Source organism: Sardina pilchardus, chromosome 9, assembly GCF_963854185.1.
Source record: "Sardina pilchardus chromosome 9, fSarPil1.1, whole genome shotgun sequence".
NCBI classification, from domain to species: Eukaryota; Metazoa; Chordata; class Actinopteri; order Clupeiformes; family Clupeidae; genus Sardina; species Sardina pilchardus.
The window spans coordinates 4,463,098-4,487,104 of record NC_085002.1 but is presented as its reverse complement, the minus strand read 5'-3'; the positions used below and the strand labels follow the sequence as shown (position 1 = coordinate 4,487,104).

The window sequence follows — 24,007 nt, the reverse complement described above, 5'->3', positions numbered from 1 at the left end:
ATTTAAAGGAGTTTTAAATTGGAGAAGAGATGTTTCTGCCCGCAGAGTAATTTCAAAGTAATTTCAATTATCGGTGCCCTTCAACCCATTTTGACTGCTTTCAATTTGTATGGATTCTGCCGGATTTGGCCCAGCGAGGAGGCGGTAGCAAGTGAGCTGGAAGCACTTTCCTGCATGAAATAGGACAGCCACTGAGGGGAGATTAGCGACTAATCTGTCGTTTGACGTGCATGCGCAAAATGCTCCACACACAGTAGGTTGGATGGATGGTGGATTCCAAACCTGCTGGGTCTCTCTTCTCCTGTCATCAACACCTTCGAATCCGACGTGCTTTGATAGAAATTCGTGAAGATCTGAGTGACTCGCCGGGACAGAGGCATAAGAGGAACACAACTGATTTCCAAACTGGATTTAAAAAGAGCGTGTTCTGTCAACTACAGATTAATTCAATAGATAGTTAAATAAACAACCGTCTTGCTTGACGTGGATTCATTGGGTAAATGCACAAATGAACGCAATGGATACCTCACTGATGATTTTTGTTCGTGTTGGAGCGATGTATTTTAAGGTTTGGCTCACATGGACAGCGTGGTGGTGACCTAAATATACGCTATAAAGGTTTGTTAAGCTTCTTGTCATGCATGCAATCTGTTATTTTAGATGTCCTGCCCAGATTCAGATGGCTATTCTCAAAAAAATGTATTTACATAGTGATAGGTGGAGAATTGTTAAACTTTCAAGGTGTGGATTTGATTTGTGTCATTCAGTGTACAATTAGGCTATGAGAACAGGTTCTAGGCTATATTTTCTGCATTCTGCCCTAAACCATGAAATTTAATTTAAAGAGAATGTAACGACACATTACCACCCCATAGTTCTTGAACAACTTTTTCAGTTTCCAAGCGTCAAAGTTTCTTAATTGCCGTTGTTGTGCTTTCCCATTGCCCCACTTGGCATGTCTGGATGTCGCCTAGCCACTTTTCATTCATGTCACCAAATCCAGGGTTACGGTCCGGCAGACCACGAAAAAAATGCGTTGTTTTGCACGTCATTAGCCTACTCTGCTGTCATAGTAGACTAGGGATCTTCAGGGGATAGTGTAAAAATGCAAGGGTGCATTTCTTGAAGCGCGCGCGCACGCGCGCGTGTGTGTGTGTCGCGCACGCCACACGCAACACTAGTCCTATGTTTTGTTGTTGTTGTTAAGACCCTGATATCTTAAAATTATTTGCCATGGAAACATTGCCATGTGCTGTCCTGTTGGAGATTAAAATTGATTTATTCATCAGTTAATCTTGGAATTATTGTGCAAACCTAATCTAAATCTCCATGTTTGTATTTCAGATAAGGAGAGGATGACGACAGCATGAAAACACCATTCCTTTTATCTAAATGAAAGTGCCAGACAGAGGTTCAATTAAACAGGATGTAGTGTCTATCCAGGACAGCATTCTGCTCATATCATAATCTTCTGTCTGAACATAGATTCAGACTTCACACATTTAGACTCATGGGATTCTCTGTGATAATCCGTTATTAGCCTTTAATACATTGCTGATTCCATGATCACTAGCTCCCTCTGAGCTTTGGGTACTGTTCAATACAGCACAGATTGACCAGGAAAGCGCTCCGAGAGCACAGACCTCCGCCAACAGAAAACATAACCGCCTCCTGGATCCAGACTGTGATACGAATCACTCCCAAAATGTAATAGATTCTTCCTTGGGTCATTTCAGACCTTTCCTGAAAATTTTATCAAAATCCATCCATAACATTTTGAGTTATCTTGCGAACAGACAAACGAACAAACAGACAGACAGACCAAAAAACCAGCAAACAAACCCTGATGAAAACATAACCTCCTTGGCGGAGGTAATAACCATACATGTGGCGGCCCTCTGCCTCCTCTGGGTCCTTCAGAATGGAGCCTTCATCATTTTTTCAGCACCCAAAAAATTATATGCTGTCTGCCAGAACACAGACATAGTGTTGTGTGTTCGTCACCTGTGAATGACCCTCTAACGCTGACCGGGCCCCTTGATCGGGTCATGCCCACCAGTGCCGGTCATTCTGAGAATGTCAGTGAGAAAGTGTGAGCTCATAGAGCTGAGGGACCTCACGTTGGTTGATGGCATCGAGTTGGCCCCCCCTCCCCCTGCTCCAACGGCCCCTCGGACGCCAAGGCAGGGTCGGGCGGCAGAGCGTCCGATTTTGGGTGCGGTGGTGCGGCTCGTGGGGGACACTGTGAGGGTGGAGGAGCCAGCCAGCCTCAGTGGACAGCCAGGAGAGGGTCATGACTTCCAGCCTTGCAGTCAAGCGCACCTGTCCTGGTGCGACGTGTGTGGAGAGTTCATCTGGGGCCTCTACAAACAGAGTTTACGCTGCGTCAGTGAGTAACGGTGACAACAACCACACTGCTGTTCTTTGACTCAGGATCAAATCTTGACTAATTGAAAGCATTTATATTACTGTATTGTTGCTAAACATGAGATGTTTTGCAACATTTTGCTCAGGCTTTAGGGGGGGGTTTTACAAAAAATTATATCTATTGTTGTAAGCGAAACACTGTCGAAACATTGCTGTACAACGCACCTTGTATGACAACCCTAGCTTGTATGATGCGACTGGTCGATCATTCATAAATATGTTAACTTTGTGTTAAATTAGCTGTAGGACCACGCTAGTGTTAAATAGCCTAATACCATGAAAAATCAGCAGTTATTTGATGTTGTTTGATGCAATCAAAGCAGAATCTATTGAGCAATATATAAATGAAAACACCTTTATAACAATAGACTAGCTTTGGTACAGTTTATCTTCAAATAAGATGTTTGTGATAAGTCATTTTGGAGAGATGTGGCAAGTGCAAGTCAATAAAAACCAGGCAAGTGTGTCAATAAAAACCTGGCAAGTGTGTCAATAAAAACCTTTAATTCTAACATTTGAACACTAGGGGTCACTATAAACAATGTTTGTCCCTGTACATTAGGCCTATATTGAAGCCTAAACTGCTTCATCTTATTCACTACCCACACACAATGAACTTGGCTCATGAGTTTTAGATTTTACATTGAAGCCATTCCTCTTTTCCTCACCCCATTCTGTTCCATTGATAGTTTCTTCTTCCTCTATAGATTGCAAGTACACTTGTCATCACCGTTGCCTGCCCTTCATACAGCTGGACTGCTGTCATAGCAGTGCCTTCTTTGACCAATCTGACATCTTTGAGGAGACCATAGAAACAGACACAAATGTGGTAAGTAGATCTATTATCTCATATCTCTCTATTCCTCTGTCTCACTCATTTATCTTCCTTACAGCATCATGCGTAGTATTGTCTCTGAGTACAACATAATTAAAGCTTGACTAGTGGGGGAGGGTTTCGGATTGACATGGTAACTTCACTGGCCATATGCTCACCCAGATTTTATGACCTAGCCTGCGTCTTGCGGCACTGTCAGCGCAGCATGGACTGCATGTAATTTACGGCAGGGCAGTGAGGAGAGGTTGCTAAGCAACCCCACAATAAAGCAGCTGTTCATCTTTTATGCTCAGTTTGCACAAAAGCATCCTAAAACTAAGATGACCCCTTTCGAGGATCAGTGCTGTATATGGTTTGCCATTAAATGTAGGCCTAGTTCAAAACGTCACAGCACAGGCAGCTAGGAATATCTTTTGTTGTAGGCCTAGGCTATCTGATAGGCTGTTTCGGTTATTTGTCCTGGGACAGGCAGCGGGGCAGGGCATTCGTCAACCAATCAGCGTGTGATTATGCGTTGCCTATGCCTAATCAGTCAGCTAGGGGTGTAAGATGTGACTCATTTACCTATACCGGTATAACGTATAGGCTGGCTAACATCACAAGGCATGCGGAGATATCACTTTACGCACTAGTTTTTAGAAGTCATTTGCTGGATGCTGGATACTCAAAGTTTTAGGCTGTCTAGCCAAACGCCTTTTGTCTTGACACATCAATGGATACAGCGAAGACGTTCAGCTGATTGCTGAAGCCTTTTTGGCCAGCCTATTCGGTTTTCATCAATTGTCATTAGTCGCCATGAGTGAAAGTAAGAGGACCGATTGCGCGGAACAAATTCCTCCTTTTGAGAAGACATGGGGCAGCACAACCAGCAGCGGTTACTGCAGTGAGGATGATTCGGACGCGGAGCTGGAACACTTTTTCACTGCCCGCACGTCTTTTTTTCGTAAACCAAATAGACAGGTGAGGGAAACCGGCATAGCCTAAATTATGGGGGGGGGACTCTTTGGGCTAATTACGCGACGACATAGTCCAGCTCCATTAGGCTCATTGCTTAGACCAGTCTAAACTGTGTAATTTTAAATTCTCTGAATTTTGCATTTTGGTTTAGCGTGAATTTCACAGTGACAGAACAGAACAGCTGTTAATTGCATGGTGGGGGAGGTGTCTGATGTCTGAGTTCTCTGTAATTTGAATAATAAATGCACATGGTCACTTCAGGCCACTAGCCCTGGCTGCTTAACTAGATTAGCCAATAATGGCTCAGATGGTCTGCCCTTCTGGCTCTAGCAACCAACTGCTTTGTCCTTTGTTAAAAAATCTCCCATTTATATTTCTCTTGTTTCTCTTGTACTGTACCCTTACATTTATTATGCCTTCTTTGATATTATAATGCCATAGTGATTCACTGCATGTTGAATAATCTTGAATAGTCTTAATCAGAGACACAAGGGTGCTATAAGCACAACATTATGACCATTAATGATTATTCATCATTACACCACTGTTGTGTTTTGTATTTTATGAAGTTTACTAGCATTTTCTGACATTCACATGCAACTCCCTATGTCAGTCCCTGGCTGTGTGAAGTATTGTTTTTTTTATCTGGAACTGAGTTTTGGTCAGGTCATGGACAGCTAGGTCTTGGGCAAGAATTATATGCATTTAAAAAAATTTTACATATATTTTTAGCGTAAAGGAGACATACATTCAATGTTCCATATCTATTCTCAGTCATAATCTCACAGACTTCGCATGAATAAGGCAGATCCCAAATGTTACTGTCTTCCTTTGGGAAGCAAGGATTGCTGCCACTTAGTGGTGTTTACCAGAACTGTCTCAGGAGCAGAGGACTCCTGTGTCATATCACTTAAATCTGCTGTTCCCTATTGGTTTTAGGATGAGCAGATTGACTGGGGGAAACAGGAGCTGACTGCCAGTGAAATTCAGAAGAAGGTGAAGGAGTACAATGCTCAAATCAACGGCAACCTCTTCATGGTCCTTGTGAGTAAACACAGAAGTGGTCAACTTGGATACGTTTAATCATTTTTTATTTTGAGTGACCAACATCCCATATACAGTAGGACCAAATGTTGTTCTTCCTTAAACCAGGAATCAGTTGTGATGACATGAACTTTTACAGAAAGAAATTAAGCCTCAGACTTAATCATTAAACTTGGAACTCCATGGTGACATTGCAAGTATACAGTATATTAAGCCATTTCTCTTTGTCGTATATAACTTGTGTTCAGAATCGAGATGGCTCGTACACAGGATTCATTAAGGTCCAGTTTAAGCTGTCCAGGCCTGTGTCTTTGCCGCCACCCCGCCGCAGCTGCTCCAGCCAGGATGGCTCTTGGCAGGACAGCACAGGAACACAGCGGCGAACGTCCTTCTATCTGCCCAAGGATGCAGCCAAGCACCTCCACATCAGCTCCCACACACGTGCCCGTGAGGTTATTGAAGCTCTGCTGAACAAGTTCACAGTGGTGGATAATCCCGCTAAATTCGCCCTGTTTGAGCGCATAGAACGACAGAACCAAGGTGGGAACCATGTTATCACTATGGATACAAATTCATAATTTTAACACAATAAGCTTGGATTTTGGATTTCATGTCAGTTCGTAGTGGAGTAGTGTGATGTCAGTAATTGGAGTAAATTTTTATATGAAAGGATATAAAGTAGAATCTTATGATTAAACTGAAACACACATATTTTTTATCTCCCTCAGTCTACTTACGTAAACTACCTGACGACGAATGCCCTCTTCAGTTACGTTTGTGTGCGGGGCCCAGTGAGAAATCCCTGAGTCTGGTGCTCAGAGAAAATGAGACTGGAGAGGTCAACGTGAGTTCACTCTACACCCAGTTCAATTTCACAGTAATGAACTGTGTATTAGACTAAGCTCTCTTAAACCACATACATTCCCGCTAATATGCCGCATTGTGTATAAGCCGCAGGACAGTGTTTTATGCAAGTTTAAAGAAACAAAACCATATTAACACCATATTAACTGCCCTCCTGTATTAACCTCATAAATTTAGCAAAATCAATGTATAAGCCGCGGCTAATAGTCGGGAAATTACGGTAGGAATGCCATGTAAAAATGACGACGGAAAGCAATGAGTGGCTTAGCTGTCCTTCCTGTTTTCTGCACAGTGGGATGCCTTCACCATGCCCGAGCTTCACAACTTCCTGAGGATCCTGCAGCGAGAGGAGGAGGCGCACATACGTCAGATCGTCCGGCGGCACACCTTGGCCCGTGAGAGAATGAAGGAGGCGCTGACCAAAATCACAGCACCAGGATGAGGATGGTGCCAGTGTATACCCCAGCATGCTGTACATGGAAGGCATCCAGTGGTGTTGGCTGTGTGAAGCGGTCTGCCCCAAAAGACTGAGACTATATCTGAGTATAAAAACACAGACTAGAATAGTAGCAGAAGAGTGCAGAACACGAGAACAAAAGAGAAGACCATATGAACTAAGTAGGTGCATAATGCAAAGCCCTGTTGATGGTGGCTGATTGTATCAGAGAAGCTGTTGGAGTGCTGCTGGCTACTGGAGGGACTATATGCTGTTTGTTTTTTGTAAATAGTGAATGTTAACGAAACAATTCACCGTCTTAGCACTGTGCTGGAAACTCCAGACAGAGAAGTTTCACTTGGAAAATGTGAAAAGTTGGAAGTTGCACTGTGAACAAGATTAAATTGTTTAGATTACAGACTATTTAAATACATTTTGTTTAGGTTTATTTAATTTCCCTATTAATGTGATAGCTATGATATTGCCTCTAGTATGATAAGCTATTATTTTGGCCTAAGGATAATAAAACAATAGTTTTAATTCAGTGGTTCTTAAACTGGGGGTCGCTAGAAATGTGTTAGGGGTCACGAAATGATTTGCATTTGGTTTTTACACCAACATGTTTAAAAACTGGGATATTCAGGAGCCCTAGATAGGCTTCCAATACACAGTGTTTGCATAATGTTCTTTTGAAAGTGGATGTTCTGTTTATACAAACTCAAGCTTACCAGCGACAGAATACCATGCAGCCTTTTTTCACCACAGGAGCACCAGATGTACATTGGATGAGCACTCATCCTTTGGAAAACAATGAATCAGATTGTCAAAGCCAGTGACATGAATGCCTTTGGTGTTGACAGAGCGACCTACGAGACAAGACCATTTCTGCCTCCATAACATTTTCCAAACAAATGCACATTTCGCCACTCGAGTGGGGTCATGAGACTTGGTCAATGTTTTTTGGGGGTCACCAGACAAGAAGTTTAAGAGCCACTGGTTTAATTTATCAATTTACAAATGGATATTTAAAGTAATATATAATTGATTCGGTTTTTTTGTGTGTTCAAACAAAGCATTTTTAAGATGACATTTTCAATTCAGTATTTGAAATAAAAGCTATGATTAACATGCTGAGTCATGCCGTGTTCTATCAAATAGAAAAAAGTTGTTGGCTAGGAAGTGTTTAGTGTGGGGTGAGGCTTGAGGGTAATAGATAACTATCTTCTGTGCATTTTGGCCATTGTGTTTAATTATTTATTATGTTGTTTTGTGTCATTTGTGTCATTACATGTTTTTTTACATGTCATTTCATGTTGCAAGTCAAGTTAAAAACACGTTGACCAAAACATGTAGGCCTATACAAAAAATATATATATAATAGAATAGGTCTTATCATTGTTAGAGGTACAATGAAATTTAAAGTAAGAGTTTATAAGATATAATTTAAGCGCTACATTATACTATATTAGAATATTAGGAAACGGTGATGCCTGAATGTTCATATGTGACCAAAACAACCACAGAGCCTCATCCTTGTGATTGGTCAGTAAATCATAAGGGATAATGCTTCGGGAATAGCTCAAAGACATCACAACGTTCTACCCTTTATGTATCCAATGATATAGATAGGTAGAAAGATACTTTATTGATCCCAAAAGGGGAATTCAAGATTCATGATATATCCCCAAACCAATTTAATAAAATGTTATTTGCAATGTAAAATAACATGTGTTGCAAACAGGAAGTGAAGGTGACAGAAGCACACACATGAGTCAGGAGTTCATTTTTAACCATACAAGACAAACAGGCCTATAATTTACCAAAAATTGTTGCTAAATAGCTAAATCTGTTTTCTAACACTTCATCACACATCTCATGTAATGATGTCATTTAAATTAAAAAAAAAAAAAAACCTCAATGCCATATACAACTGTCAAAATCCTGTGAAAAAATAGATAATTCCATAACTACTCATATGCTTCTACTGCTGAGTTTTATGACAAGGTGAAAGGTGAAGGATTATGCAGTGAGAGCAGCAGTGATGAGGATGAGTTGTAAAAGCGTCATGACACCAGTGAGAGTGATTGCGGTGAGAGGTCCTGAGGATGAGGAGGAGCCATGTTGATCCATGTTTGTTGAGCCATGTATTATTATTATTATTATTATTATTATCATTATTATCATTATTATTATTCTGTTGATCATTATGTCCTTTGAGGATCCTTTTGGTATCAGTGCAGGCCTGCAGGGTCAATGGAAACATAACCTAACCCCACCCCACCTCCTATGGAACCACTGTCGGCAGATGTTCTTTTCTCTGTGTGTCAAACACATTTAATTTAGTAGTAGCCTATATTGTATACTTAAGACGATCTTTATTACGTTCAAAAATGTATTGCCTTGCCTAGGCCTACTCTACGTGAGAATGGTAGGGGAGAGTAGTTCAGTGACTCTGCAATGAGATGTGTGACTGTTGCATTCATTATCCTTGCATAGGGCGCACACATTAGTAGCAGAGACGGTTTATAAAGCAACTATAGCCTACAATATTTGTTAGTAGTCTGATTCAGACTTGCATCCTTTTTGTTGTTTGTTTTGCCAGAAACATCCCGAAATAAAAATGCATTAATTAAACTCTTGATAAATTACATGTAGGCCTATCAGAGGCCTATGCATATGATAAATGAACACATAACTTAAACGGATATTGCGTAAAGATGATGTCAGCCCACATCCTGAGTTGTCCTTTCTGCACGGCTTGCTGGCTGGCTTGCAGTTGATAGCTAAATTGCGCACAGGAGACACTTTTGATCAGCATAGCCGTAATTGCAGCACGTTGGGGAATATTTTATGCGTGTTTGATAAAGGACATATCGATTATTTACTTCTGGTAAGTGTCAATTCTACACGGGGACGTTTCTGCTCATAAATTGAAGGAAATAACGGGAACTCGCTATCCTATTTGGGATAGTTGGCTTGATGGCTTCTTTGGTAGCCACCCTACTAGCTAGCTAGCTAACTAACGTTACAGCTAGCATGACAACAACCAAACGTTGTTCATAACATTGTGGGGTAGCCTGTCATCCTAGTGGCATTATGTTACGTGCTGTCACACGCATGTCAGGTTTAAATGTAATGTAAAACAACATTATATATGCCAAGCTGGCTATAATCTTACATTTGCTAGTTTAATTTATGTAATATTCGGACCGCCTCATACCCCCTCTAGACAGATGTCAGCTAACAGCATGTTAGCCAATGGCTTCCTGGCACCAAGACAAAGTCCCTAAGTACTTTTTCCAACAACCTTATTATTCTTAAAGACGAAGGAGAAGCTTCCTTGTATTCCTTACTAAGTTAGCTTTGGATAATTGAATGTTATAGGGAAATGACCTACTTTTCCACAAGTGACCTGAGAGATGGACAAGTACACAACAAGATAAGTCCTTTAATTGTCAACGCGTGTTGCCCTCACCTTCTGTTGGAGAAATTAGTTTACTACTACAGTACTGTGATGGGTATCAGCAACAAATATGAGCTCATTTTAAGTACCCACCGTTGAATTAAAAAGACGAGAACGCTTTAACATCTTTAACAGCATGATTAGGCAGGTAAACTTGTTGACTCAGTTGACTGACTCAGCAGTAACAATTGCAGAGTCTGTGTCTATTAAACAACAGAAGTGTAAATAAAGCTACACATCGTAGCGTGGACAACAACATTTTCAATTTGTTTGTGTGTGATTAATCTATGTTTGTACTAATTATAATGTGTGACATGTTTTTCAGGTTCAAGTTCCTGAGATACGAACAATTTCATCTGGTATATTTTTGGATCACATTTTGCCACTGAGTGCACACTGGCCAAAAAGATAATGTCCCGTTGTTGAAAATGGGAGGCAGTGGCTCCAAAACCAAAAGCTATTGGCCATTTTCTGGTTCCGCTGGTGGTGGTGACGAACAAGCCAAAGAGGGAAATGATCAGTCATTGGCACGCCCGCGAAGTTTCAGGACTGCAACTCCCTTCGTGTTTACCAGACGAAGGTAAATATAGCCACAGGACTGGTGTAAGACCGCCAAATGCTAAATAAAAACAAGCCACACCACATGACCCTCCCACCAGTTCAGTGGAGTTGTGTTGCAGGTAGATTGAGTAAGAGTCTAATTCTCAGAATTGTCTTCATGTTTTTGTAGTTTGTATTGTCTCACGTTTGAGAGATGTGTTTCAGCTTCGCAAGCTTTTTCTTGTTTCTTCTTCCGCAATCCATATGTCTGCAGCGTAATGAGTCAATCATCTGAATCGATCGTCACACAACACATCCAGGTTGCCATGATGTAATAATTCTTAAGGTGTTACTAATGACTGATTGGTGTGTTCACCCAGCTCACTTTACTATGACGAGGATGGAGACCTGGCTCACGAATTTTATGAGGAAATCGTGGTGACAAAAAATGGTCGGAAGAAGGCCAAGTTGAAAAGGATTCAGAAGAACCTTATATCTCAGGTGAGGGACCATTATGGTTGTCTTTTGAAGTGCTTCTGTGTTTTTCGGGGAATGTCTGGTTTGAAATTACCATTCATGTACATCTCAATATTTCCTCAGTTCTTTTTTATGATTCCCCTAACTACTGCTTCTGTCACTTCCCCTGGACTTTTCACAGGGAATGGTCAAGCTGGATCACCCTTCTATACATGCAGATTTCCCAGTGGTCATCTGTGAGGGTTGACGAAGGAGAAGACTTGCTACTGACCATGTAGATTTCACCAATACCCCCGTCCTCTCTGCTGAACCCCCGCCCCCACTGTGATAGACACTGGCAGTGGTCTTTCAGAGAAGAAGAAGAAGAAGAAGAAGATGATGATGATGAAGAAGAGGAAGACGACGACGATGACTAGGATGGATGGACTCCTCCTTTTGGTGTAGCTGGTCGATCTGGAGCCTTGGGAACTCTGCATGTGAACTGTGAACTGTGACACGGGACAAAGCTAAAGCTCTGGATTTCTGCTTTTGGAGACCGAGGATCTGTGAACACTGACGGAGATCTGACTCCTCTCTCCCTGCCATATCTTAGATAGATATTGTTAGGCAGTGTGTGTGTTTGGTATGTGAGTGTGTGATCGTATGTGTGTGGGAAATGATGTCGCATTGATTCACTTGGGATGAGTGCTGTTCCACACATACCTTTATCATTTCTATCTAGCTCTATCGAATGTCCTATAATGCAACAATATTTTTTGAAACGCTAAGAATGTATGGAATCTTCTTTAGTCGTTTTCTCTGTTCTCACGTGGCCATTTCCATGGTGAGCGCTCTGTGCAAGCGATAGGTTCTGCCAAAAGCTAATCATGTCGGCCTCTAAAGCAGCGCTGGACATTTCTTTGGTCAGAATACCTACACATTTTTGATTGTGCATGTTTCCCCCCCATGAAGTTGTTGCATCAATCTGTTGAGTTTTCTGGCAAAATAGACAATCCAGGTGTAACCGTGTGCTTGATAGGAAGTATCGTCAGAAATCTTTTCCCTCTGGCCCTGGCAGCCACACACACACACACACACACACACACACACACACACGTAGAGAAGTTGCCATGATGCCACATGAGCAGTGTCACTGGTCCGTTAATATCTGTGTGTAATTTGGCTGAATTTTATTTATTGTACCAATTCCATTTTGTGCGGCATTGAATTTGTTAAAGAAAAAAGAGCCCTTAATATGTTTCAGTGTGTGTCCTCATTATTGCAGAAGGTGAGCAAATCATGCATCTAGCCATTTCATTACATGCTTCTTAAGGACAGGTGTGCAGCAGGCATGCATACCAGGTTGAATCCTTGTGAAGTTATGAGGATTCAACCTGTTATGGTCTAAAATCTTGATATTTTCCTTACTTTATTCGCCTACGAACGTTTCGGGCAGAGCCCTTCTTCAGCGTGTAATGGCGATTGCACCCATAGGTGGTAGGTGGGCCCTAAATAGGGTGTCCACCTTTGACCCAATGATTGACATACAAGCGTTCGTAGGCAAATAAAGAAAGGAAAATCTGAAGAGTGCTGTCCTTCGCTTCTTGCTTTCATCTATGTTTTACGTGGGATTCAGCACCCAGTTAAAAACTTTTATTATTAGAAGGCGATAGTGTGAGTCTCCCCCACTTCTAAAATCTTAATACCCAAGTCCAATCAACGCATTCAAATATACAGTTGAAATGCATGAATGGTGAGGAACTGTAATTAAACAAACCCGACCGATGCGTTGATAAAACTACATATCTGAGGGTCTTGTAAGTATTTCCTTGCTGTACCTTCTCAAACCACTAGGGGTCCTTGAGCCACAAACTTTAATTTAGGCCTAACATACCAAATGCCCAATCTTGCAGTGCAGTTTTTTTACCATCGTAATCATATGTATCTTTCCACTCTATTTATCGGTCTCCTACTACACCTACCTGTGAGACAGACCTATGGTAAAAGGGCTTTGTCCCTAAGCATTTTTATCCTCTATCTGCAAATTTGCCAAGTATGATCCCCTCACTTAACACAGTTCTATTGTCTTCTCATCTGGAGGCATTGTAAATTCTCAGCGTTATCTCACTCTGTGTCAGGTTTAGGGCTGAAATGAATACCCAATTTTCTATTCTATCCATACCTGAGGGCCAACTAAGAAAAAAACATCAAGAATTAGTGTGCCCCCCGACCTTGGCCTTTCTTTCTGAAGATAAGATATCAACCCTGGAAAATTGTAGATAGATTTGACGACACAAACTCCACTTTGCTGCACTTCCGTATATCTCTCAGAGATTTGTATACATTGTACATGACCTTGGCATTCTCCCTTGGCTCCTACCACTGGATTTCTACGCAAGTGAATGGCAGGAGTGAGAAGGGAGATGATCTCCCCTGAGGAGAAGATGAGTGTTTCTAATCTCCTAATCTCAACCAGATGGGTCTGTGTCTGCTTATTTGTGTGGAATGTTTTTTTTGGGCTCTCGTACTTCATGCATTTGTAGCCTTGTCCAAATAGATGTGGAGTCGAGATAAAGTTTTAATCAAGTGCGTTTATTGTACCTGGTAAAGAGTCCGTCTATACACGATGTTCTGCACAGTGTAATCACTTTCATGCGTCACAGTAGGAGCAGAAAAGTGCGAGACATCACTTCTGGGAAAATAATTGTCGGTAGAATAATACATAAATAAATGTGTTGAAAACCACACAAGTAGTGATCACACAGACATTATTTCACCCCTTTCAACAACCTGTACTATTTTCTGGAAATAGCCTGGTGTGGAATTCTAATTACATTTGCACATCGCATGCATGAGTTAGTATAAAAGTCTGCAACTCCCTTTCAATGGAGTTTGAATACGATTCCACAAAACCACGGGTATACTGTAGAAGTACGCAACTTCATGAGAAATAAACCGATTAATGCCATGTCTCCAAGCAGGAGTGTCATCATGAAAGCACTACCACATTGTGGGATAATTTAGACTAATCAAGGAGTGTGTGTGTGATGACTTGCAGATGGCCCGATGTTATCTCAGCCTTTCTACTGTCTCTGAACTCTGTGATCCCTCCACTTTTCAAACTGGAGATGGAACACAACAGATCAGAACACCAGCAATGTACACAAGGCCAAAGTGCTCATGTAAGCCATTTTATGTCTGACACAGCAAACCAACAACATACAAAGAAAATTCCATGAATGTTCCAAAAACGCTGGGAAAGAGTTCGACCTTGATCTGTCATGCCTGCGAACACTGAGCTGTGTAGTTGTAGAGTTGATATGCTGTTGCCCTATCACAGCGGTCTCTGAAATCTTCCTGTTCTTTGTGGAGCCTCTTCCTGTCCCCCCACTGTGTGATGGTCCGGATGTACGGAGACTAAAGGGCATGAAGTGACCCCCAAGAGAGGATGCCACTGACGTTCAGACTTTTGCGGAAAACAACCCCTCTCATCATGGAACACTGTGTTGTCCACAGTGCACAGTGTTCATTTTTTGTGGTGTTTTTCTTTGTATGCAGAACATTGCTGTGTGCTTTTGTGTGTGTGTGTGTGTGTGTGTGTGTGTGTGTACTGTATGTGTGCACATGGAAGTTGGGATATTTCATACATCCTCCATGGGAAAGAATTTGTTTTTACTGCGTTATTGTCAGGCTCAAAGGATTGAGATATTATGACCCATAAGCCTCAACTCTTTATTGCATTCTCCTGGTGTTTGTTCTTGGGGATGTTGTAAGACAACAACTTCCAAAGCCACACCGCTATGTGCTTACTTAGTCATGGAGAAAGGTGAGGTTGAGTTCAAAGGTCACATGCTGTGTGCAGTGCGCTCTCCCTCTAAGATGGTTGCTGCGTCACAGGGATGGGCAAGAGGAGAAATGAGGGTTGCAGTACAACTGGCAAGGTTGACAGCTGTCATCTTTCTTTGCCATTGTGTGGATGGAGAGGCCCTAATACTGCAAATTATGTGGATAAGAAGTGATTTCTGTATTACTGACGGGGACGGGGGCGAGGGGGTGTTTGTCAGAAGCATCATGTTTATGGACAGAAAGGCCTACAGTATGTCTCTAAATCTGCCCATTCTAAACGCAATCCAGATGTTAGATTCCTGGATTAAAAGTTTTTTTTTCCCCTCTTCACTTTGTTTGTTCTTGTCGGTCAGTTAAGAGAATGTGTTGACATGCAATGTTATGTCTCTCTATGCTTTAACACCTCTGTCCATGAAGACAGGCCTAAACAGAAGCTGGATCAAAACAGAATCACGTATTTAATTTACCTACTGTTACTACAGCCAATTAATGCAGTACATTAGGCCATTAACACATTAATATTCATTATTTATGTGTTAATATATTTATTTAGTAATATTTATTGTCGTGATTTGAGTGACATCTTTAACAGAATGGATTTAGAATGGCTTTGCATCATTAACTTTTGAGCTTGATTCCTGCATTTGGCATTGTTAGTGTTGCTACTTACACAAATCCTCTTTGACCCTATGTGAACCACAGCGATGCCCGTGACCCTTGGCCCATACCAGTGGCCACCACTGGCCTGGCTGCAGCCTGCACTGGGCGTGTCCAGCTGTACAATAGGAGCCCGGGGGCTGTTTAAGACACAGAGCATAGAGCTCGATGTCCTCATGAAGGAGAAAAACAAAGGGAGCCTCAAGTTTCACTTAACCCCAGACAGACACAAGAGACCCTCACAACACGTACTCATGCTCATCATACTGTCGAGAAGACGGGGGATCACTGTCAGTCTGGTGTTGTAATCGTTTAGCACCGGGAGTCCACAGCGTGCCGGGCTGTCCTTCAAAACGTCGTCATTGTCAGTTACACATACACGGTTCAGAGTTTCCACAGAGAGCGGCAAACAGCAGAGGCTCACATGGTTGTTCCTTCGTCAGCATGGCAGGAACTCATGGTGCAAATGGGAGGTGAAAGAGGTGTGGGCTCTCTGCAGCGCTGATAAGTGTAGACTCTGGGATTTACAGAGAGCATTAGGGAAAGGTGCGTGTACTACAAGCAGTGCCTCCTGAGAAGAGGATTCACCACTTGTAGATTTGCTGAAGACAAGATCAGACAGGGCAGGACGGGTCCTTGTTTTCGGTGAGTGTCTGGCATGTGTATTTATAATCAATGATTCTGAGTATTTCCTTTACTTGTATGCTTTCTGAAGGTTCTCTTGCAGACAAAATAGAAGATAATTTCTTCAAGTGCCTTAATTACTTAGCTATTAATTATCTCTCTAATTCTCTCACGCAATAATGTGTATTTACACAGAACGTACACATTTACCAGATGTTTTTTGAAGACCCTAAAGGAGTAATGCAGTCTTTTATTTGTATATTTTAAGGCATTCCTTACAATTTTCTAGTTCAACATCTGTTCTCACTTGCACTGACACAAACTTGATTATTGCAACAAAAATGTTCCCAGAATATGCAGAAATGACTTGTTTTCTCTTGTAAACACTTTGAAGTCTCTGTCACTTTTATTACCTTTGTCACCCACAAGTCAATACACTGTCTTGAACTAGAAGCAGGCTTATGTTTTCTAACAGCAAACCTTTTTTTCAGTGACTTCAAAGCAATCCGGTCCACCTTACAGTATGTGTGGCATGTTGCCCCAGGCATGGGGGCTTCCTTTCTACAGAAAACCAATGGCAGTCACTTCACCTATATTCATGGGTTTCATCAGGTCCCTTTCCACAGGTGTACTAATGAAGTGCTATGCAGTCTGTATTGATAATCAAGGTGCTTGATTTTCACTTGTGGAAAGAGACCTGATGAAACTCATGAATACCAATTCACAAGGGTGTTTCTGAAAACTGTATTCGTACTGTGGCAAAACAATGAGTCACTTCAAAACCAATACCAGTTCACAAGGGTGTTTCTGAAATCTGTATTTGTAATGTGGCAAACATCAATCAGTGATGTGTGAACTCAAGAGAGATGAAGGAGGGAAATGTGTTTGAATGTGAGTGGCAGTGAATAGTAAAGTAAAAACTTATCTTCTGTAGGAAGAGGCTTCCTCTTTTTTTGGCTGAGCTGACAGCACTGTCAGGTGAACTCATGATGAGTCAACAACACTGGTGAAAGTTATGAAATAGGTGGCCAGGAATTTCTGGTGATCATATGCCCCTTCTCAGACTCTCTCCTCGATGCTCAGTCCTCCAGGCTCGTTCCCACTGATCTATAAAGAACACTGGATATCCGATAGATCCCATTGTAGCCGCCCCATAACTCTTTATCTAGATCAGTGGGAACGAGGACCGAGGAAAGAAGGGAGGACAGATTAAAAGACTGAGAGAGGCCCATAGTAGCCTACTTTTGACATGAGCTTTACAGAAATGTGTTTCTGACTGCACCTGTGTATGACTGTATTGTCAAACAGAATGAAACTATGAGCTATACTGAATCATCACTGCAAACTGCACAGTATTATGTGAGTATCAGGCACATACAAGCAGAGGAGATCCCTGCTTATAATTTCACTAAATAAGCTGGCTCTTAACCTAGCACTGTCCGCCAGATATCAGCTTAGTGAAATCTCTCGAGTTGAATGAAGGAGTAGGCTACAACGAATACAGGCTATATAAGGACTTTCTGAACTTTTTAAAACGAGTTTTTCCATCTTTGCATAAAACTGCAAGAAAAGCAACCGGGCATCACAAACACCACTAGGCCTTCCCCGCACGTTTCATAACAAACGTTTGTCTGTAAAAACAACTTGTCTGGAAATAAAAACAACACTGCGATGGCTAGCAATGTAAATGTAAATGCGCATCGTTGCTTTTGACAGAAATGAAATACGACCTTGTCGTCGTAGAATTGGAGGCTCCAGAGTCCGAAATGCGTAAGCTACTCTCCTCCCCGAGAGCGAAATGGGAGATACAAACTCAGTGACAAAAAGGGGGTGATGAAGACTACAGGGATGGAGTTGGCTGGATTATACACATAGTAAATCACTACTGTTATCGGAGAAAGGTTCCTTAATGAAAGTGAACCCCTTTTAGCGTAACTTTCAATTCGCCCTACTGCTTGTTTGTTGCTTAGCAAGAAGAACAAAAGTAATTGCGCCCCCTCCCCCTTTGAAATAGACGAATATTCTAACACATTGAACCAGTCTAGAGAAGGCTCTCTTGGCACGGTTTAGTCAGCGATTCAGTTCACCGTGAGTAAGGAAGTACACTGGCGAGGATTTGAGACCCAAAAACCGTTGTGTTAATCAGACTTATAAAATGTGGACTCGGGAAGAGAGTTTAACGGTTTTAAAGGGCAAGTTTTTAGTGGAGTGGAACATTGATGTTACGTTGTGATCTATGTGGAGCCACGGTGGAAGCCGGTGTCCCGAGTTGGATAATTTCCCAGGTCAGTTTTTTGATGAAGAACTGATTTATGCCTAATTTATTTATCTCCGGAACTGACTACAGTTTTCCCACCTCGAATTGCTGAGGTAGCTACAATGTAGCTGTGCGCTGATTTTTAAGAAAGTTTGCGTGGTAACTTGGTAGCCTACATACTTTCTGTTACTTTCAAGGCGACTAGTACACACTCGTGTTTACCTGGGAGTCTACTGGGCAGTTACTGAGACGCAGGCTTTGTTTGACCTCACCTGGGAATGCATTTGTGTGAACTATATGTACACACCTGCCTGCTGTACTTACTTCTGATTAATGACTGATTTTAGGCCAGTTCAGTTTCCTGTGTGCAAGGGTTTCTCGGCAATGAGGATGTGGTCATAGTTGGTTAATGTGAAGTTTCTGTCATAACACTGAAACACCATATAAGCTTTTCTTTGTACACTTTTAAAACAAGGACCTCTTATGTCCTGTAAAGTTTTGTCGGCATAGATATCGAGTCATGTGAAGAGGTAAACATCCTAACAAGCATATCTTTTCCCCCCTTTCTCTGCAGGGCATAGATAGTGGTGTCCAGGGACGGGGTGAAAGGTCATGCCTCACTCACTTGGGTTCCTGTCTGGCCAGGAGCTAGGGCTGAAGCTTCTGGTCTGGATTTCCCTCTGGGATTTCCTCTGTTCACAAGAGCTGAAGACGACGAGATGGCCTCTCTATTCCCAGAAGCCCCTGATCCTGGCCTGGAATGCTCCCACGGAGGACTGCACCCCGCGGCATGGCGTCCGCTTCCAGCTGGACCAGTTTGATATTGTAGCGTCACCCAACGAGGGCTTCGTCCGCCAGAACCTTACCATCTTCTACAAGGACCGCCTGGGGCGGTATCCATACTATGAGCGTGACCGGGAACCAGTAAACGGTGGCATCCCACAGAGTGCCAGTCTCATTCAGCACCTGGAGAAGATGCCGGACGATGTGGGCTACTACATACGGGACTCCACAGCAAAGGGTCTTGCTGTCATTGACTGGGAGGAGTGGCGCCCTCTTTGGATCCGTAACTGGGAGGCCAAGGATGTGTACCGGGAACACTCGAAACGCCTGGTGGCCCAGAAGAACCCAGTTTGGTCACCCGACCAGGTGTCCAAAGTGGCTCAGCAGGAATTCGAGTTGTCGGCTCGCAAGTTCATGCTGGAGACCCTGCGGACGGCCAAGAGCTTGCGTCCCGGACAGCTGTGGGGCTTCTATCTCTTCCCTGACTGTTACAACCACGACTACCGCAGCGGGCTCAAGAACTACTCTGGCCGCTGTCCAGATGTGGAGATGGCACGCAACGAGCAGCTGCAGTGGCTGTGGACGGAGAGCACGGCGCTCTTCCCCTCCATCTACGTGGCCCCGGCGCTCCGCTCCACCGTCTCCGGCCGCCAGTTCGTCCGCAACAGGGTGAAGGAGGGCATGCGGCTGGCATCGACAGGCAATGGCACGGCGAGGCCTGTCTTTGTGTACACACGACCCACCTATGCCAACGAACTGACGCTGCTAACAGAGGTGAGAGGGGAATGGTTGCTGCCAGTAGGTTTACCACTAGCACAGGATTCGGTGTATTATGAAGTTCAGCTTAAAGTTTTCTCTTGGAAGGTCAGATCTAATACTAAAGTATTTAACTAATTTACTGCCGCATTAAGCTGATGCAGCCATTCCTGAGGAATACTTGTGCGAGAGCTAAGCTGTTTAGTATATCAATATCCAATGGAGAGCTTCCTTAAATATTTATGGTGTTTGGCAGATGTTTTTGTCCAAAATGTACATATTTAATTGATTTCCTTGAATGATTTTCCTGCTCAAAAGTCACCCATAGGCTTTTGATTTTTGCCTCTTGGAGTCTGCAGCTGTTTTACCAATTGCTCAACCCCCCTGCTGATTCATGGAGCTGGTATGACTGTGTGTCGTCCATGAAGCCTCTAGTAATCAATTGTGGTCAGTGTGCTTGTGGAGCACCAGATTATGTAGCTGCTGCTGCTACGAGCCCAGTTGAATATGCACATGATCAGCAACGGTCTCTCTAAGAGGCACCAGGAGATCCCTCCTCCTCCTCATTATCTGTGACCCAGACGGCACTCTGGGTGATTCTGGGCTCATAAAAGTGTTATTTGTAGCCAGTGAAAACCCTGAATGAGCTTCATTTTTGTCCTGTCAGTGACTCTGGAATTGGAATTATGCTCCCAAGCAGTGACCCCTTAGCTGTGAAAGAGAGGGGCTCAATTATTCATATTTCAGAAGCTGGGTGTTGTGGCATATTTTTCCTGGCAGTGGCGAGCGGAGGCTCCCCGTGGAACATCAGGAGCAAACAGCAACGAACAGACTGACATGTCAGGGCTAAAAATAGAACACATGCTCACACACACACACACACACACACGCATACATACATACACACACACACACGCACACAGACATGCCTTGCATGTGGCAGTAACAAAGAGACTGTGTTTTCACAGTTTTAATCAGGGGTTTCTGGTTTCAAGAATAAATATCAGACACATTGATGACCTCCTACAATATTTGTGTAGACTTTCCCACTAAAACAAACAGTTTTGTGGAGTATAGAAGTTGTAATAAAGAACCAAACAGCTGCTGCGTTTAAACACTAGTAGTTCACTGGAAATATAAGCTGGCATGTATGTATGCGGCTGAGTCGTTCGGTTCTGGAGTGGGAGGAAAGGAAAGGCTCCCTGCTGAGAACAATGCAGAACTCTTCAGAGAAGCAAGGAGGAATATTGCCCCCCACCCCCCATTCAGCTGTTTAATTGTTCCTGCAGCTGGGCCTCCATGGGTTTGGCATGAGTCTCTGAGGGGGCGGGGGGGGGGGGGGGGGGGGGGGGGGGTCGGAGTGAAATGAGGTGAGGAGAATGACTGAAGCTGTAGATGTGTACGTTAGGAAGGAGGGAATTTGAGGAATCGACATTATCAGTGTTGAGATATGTGAAGTGTCTTAAAACTGATGTGCTAGTTTGGAGAATTGAACAGAGGATGCTAACCTTACTCTGCTCCTTATACAGTCGGTCAGTAGACAAAGAAGAAAAGCATTTTTTGTGAATCACATTGACATTTTAAAAGCATGTATGAAAAACATTGGCATTTACAAACATGTATAGTTACAATCTGCTCTTATAATTTAATCCAAATTATTGTGATTCCAGCAGACTTGTACTTGTTCACACTTTCACACCTGATACTGAATTGATGTGAGCTTGTCATTTATGCCTGAGCCAAAATACAGTTAAAATTTAGTTTTGTTTGTGATGAAGTGTTGTTGGTGTTCTGCTAATGAAGCTGTTTGCATTGAGTTATTGGTAATATGGATTTGATCACTTTGTTTCTATTGTGCAATGTGAATCACTACCACATAAACTGAAGCAGCAAAGTTTGCAAAACAGAAATTTTATGTCACTGCCAAAGCTCTTGGCCACCACTGTAGGCTAAAATACAATGAACACCATGTATAGGCCGCAGTTATAGGCAAGCTTCTCTTTGGCATACTGTACACAGTGATTGAGACCACATTTGAGGAAGATGAATGGTAACATTGCAAATAAACTACCCAAAGTAATCTGGTAGCACATAAATAAAATGAATGGTAGCAGTTGGTGTTGGTTGGAGCGGTCGTCCTGATCTGAGTGTTTGTGAGAGCCATTGGTCTTGTAATCGGGAATTCTGGATGAGCATGAACGTGTGAATAGGAATTGTCAGTGGTAGGAAATGTGGTTAAGAGAGAGAGAGTGGGCTGGAGGAGACGTACTGTATCTGCTGAGCTGCCTGTGAGGATAAATGAGGAGCTGCCAAGTACCCAGTTCCTCACTGTTTACTTTCACATCTGACTGCTTCTTACACAGACACTGTGGATATCCAGGGAGATCAGTATATATATATATATAATATTCAAAATATATGATATATTCAAATTTCATTTGTGCTACAGATTAGGGATAAAGAGAATGACATGATGATGACTTGTTCACATCAGACATTTTTGTCCAATGTGTAAAAAATTCATCATCTATGAGAAGACGAGGAGTGGCTCACTTACCGGGGGCGTGAACAAGAATGTTGAAACTTTCCTGGGTGGGTCAAAAATCTTAGCAAATCTGGATTACATTTTGTGTGTGTGTGTGTGTGTGTGTGTGTATGTGTGTGTGTGTGTGTGTGTGTGTGTGTGTGTGTGTGTGTCTTTTTGTTTCAGTATGACCTGATGTCCACTGTTGGGGAGAGCGTAGCTCTGGGGGCAGCCGGAGTGATCCTCTGGGGCGATGCCGCCTATGCCAGCAGCAACGTAAGAGCCTCCATCACCCTTGTGCTAATTGGGCACCATGGGACTTCAGTCAGCCTCCCAGCGCTGAGTGTCTCCACTCCTCAGATGCCTTGGGTCCTGGGCGTACACAAATCTCATAACTTTTCACTTAAATCGTGGAGACGTCATAGGCACCCAATTTCTGTGTCTTAAATCTTAAAGGCTTCTCAGCTATGTCTCGATAATGTATTGCCAATCATGGAGAAAAAAAAAATGTTTCTGGATTTTGTTGCTCTTCAGTTTAAGTGTTTGAGGAAATTCCACATAAATACATTGCGTACTTTGAGCAAATAAATCATTATCTTTCTCTCTCTTCCTCCCTCTCTCCCCCTCCCTCCCTCTCTCCCTCCAGGCCAGCTGCTCCAGGCTGAATGCGTACTTGCGTGGTCCGCTGGGTCGCTATCTGCTCAACGTGTCGACGGCGGCGGAGCAGTGCAGCAGGGCGCTGTGCGGGTGGCGCGGCCGCTGCCTGCGCAGGAACGCGGACACGGACGCCTACCTGCACCTCAACCCGCTGACCCACAGCGTCCAGGAGCAGGCCGGCCGGCTGCAGGTGCGGGGCCAGCTGGGCGCGCAGGACCAGCGGAGGCTGCGCGAGAGCTTCCAGTGCCAGTGCTACACGGGCCACCGCGGAGAGGACTGCTCGCTGAAGGAGCCCGGGCGCAACCACGCCGCCTCCGTCTGGCGCGTCTGGCTCCCCAGCCTCGCGCTCCCGCTCCTGCTGCTGACGCTGCTGCATTGAGACCCGGAGCTGAGTTTTGGGGCGGCGTGCGAAGGATGGTTGGCCCCAGAGGGCCCAGGCTGAGAGTGGTTGAGCCCTTTATCTAGTCAGAGGTGGAGGGAGGGGGACAGAGACATAGTGAGCCTGACCACATGTGACTCCGGAGTCGTTCCAACCCAAAGATCTGATCACCCAAAGGATGGATGTGTGTGTGCGCGTGTGTGCGTGCACGCCTGTGTGTGTGAAATTATTACATTCTTTAATAGTCCTTTAGTCTAGCCCTTTAGTTCAGCGAGTAGAGTGTGTGGTGACATGAGTGAGTGAAGTGTGTGGTGATATGAGTGCTTGCCTGGGTGCCTGTCTGTCTTTTGTTTCAGGACGTTTTTGTGACTCGGAAGAAAAATCTCCTCTTTGGGGGGGGGGGGGGGGGGGGTGTTCATCTATCCCCTCATCTCTATCCTATTCCTCATTTCCCTCACATTCAGATGAGCTACAGAGTGAGACATCTCAAAAATGCACCAGA

At 43.3% G+C, this 24,007-nt stretch overlaps 3 protein-coding genes across 4 annotated transcripts; all 3 read left to right on the top strand.

Moving 5' to 3' along the window:
• Positions 1 to 598: 598 nt before the first annotated feature.
• On the top strand, positions 599 to 7,645 carry rassf1 (Ras association domain family member 1). The gene is made up of 7 exons (XM_062545351.1): positions 599 to 618; positions 1,345 to 2,389; positions 3,135 to 3,256; positions 5,159 to 5,263; positions 5,512 to 5,803; positions 5,992 to 6,107; positions 6,420 to 7,645. The coding sequence occupies exons 2-7, from the start codon at positions 2,077 to 2,079 to the stop codon at positions 6,567 to 6,569; spliced, it is 1,098 nt and encodes a 365-aa protein (XP_062401335.1). The 5' UTR covers positions 599 to 618; positions 1,345 to 2,076; the 3' UTR covers positions 6,570 to 7,645.
• Positions 7,646 to 9,298: 1,653 nt separating this feature from the next.
• On the top strand, positions 9,299 to 12,282 carry tusc2b (tumor suppressor 2, mitochondrial calcium regulator b). Its single transcript, XM_062545350.1, has 4 exons — positions 9,299 to 9,453; positions 10,352 to 10,606; positions 10,947 to 11,067; positions 11,225 to 12,282. Exons 2-4 carry the CDS (start codon positions 10,455 to 10,457, stop codon positions 11,288 to 11,290), a joined length of 339 nt encoding a protein of 112 aa, XP_062401334.1. The 5' UTR covers positions 9,299 to 9,453; positions 10,352 to 10,454; the 3' UTR covers positions 11,291 to 12,282.
• A 3,700-nt stretch (positions 12,283 to 15,982) lies between these two features.
• Positions 15,983 to 23,911, top strand: hyal2b (hyaluronidase 2b). Of its 2 annotated transcripts, none has more exons than XM_062545345.1 (4): positions 15,983 to 16,170; positions 18,981 to 19,963; positions 22,656 to 22,745; positions 23,116 to 23,911. In XM_062545345.1, exons 2-4 carry the CDS (start codon positions 19,019 to 19,021, stop codon positions 23,503 to 23,505), a joined length of 1,425 nt encoding a protein of 474 aa, XP_062401329.1. In that variant the 5' UTR covers positions 15,983 to 16,170; positions 18,981 to 19,018; the 3' UTR covers positions 23,506 to 23,911. The 2 variants fall into 2 exon arrangements, with proteins under 2 accessions (XP_062401329.1, XP_062401328.1); XM_062545344.1 differs by lacking the exon at positions 15,983 to 16,170 and adding an exon at positions 18,206 to 18,434.
• Positions 23,912 to 24,007: the final 96 nt, after the last annotated feature.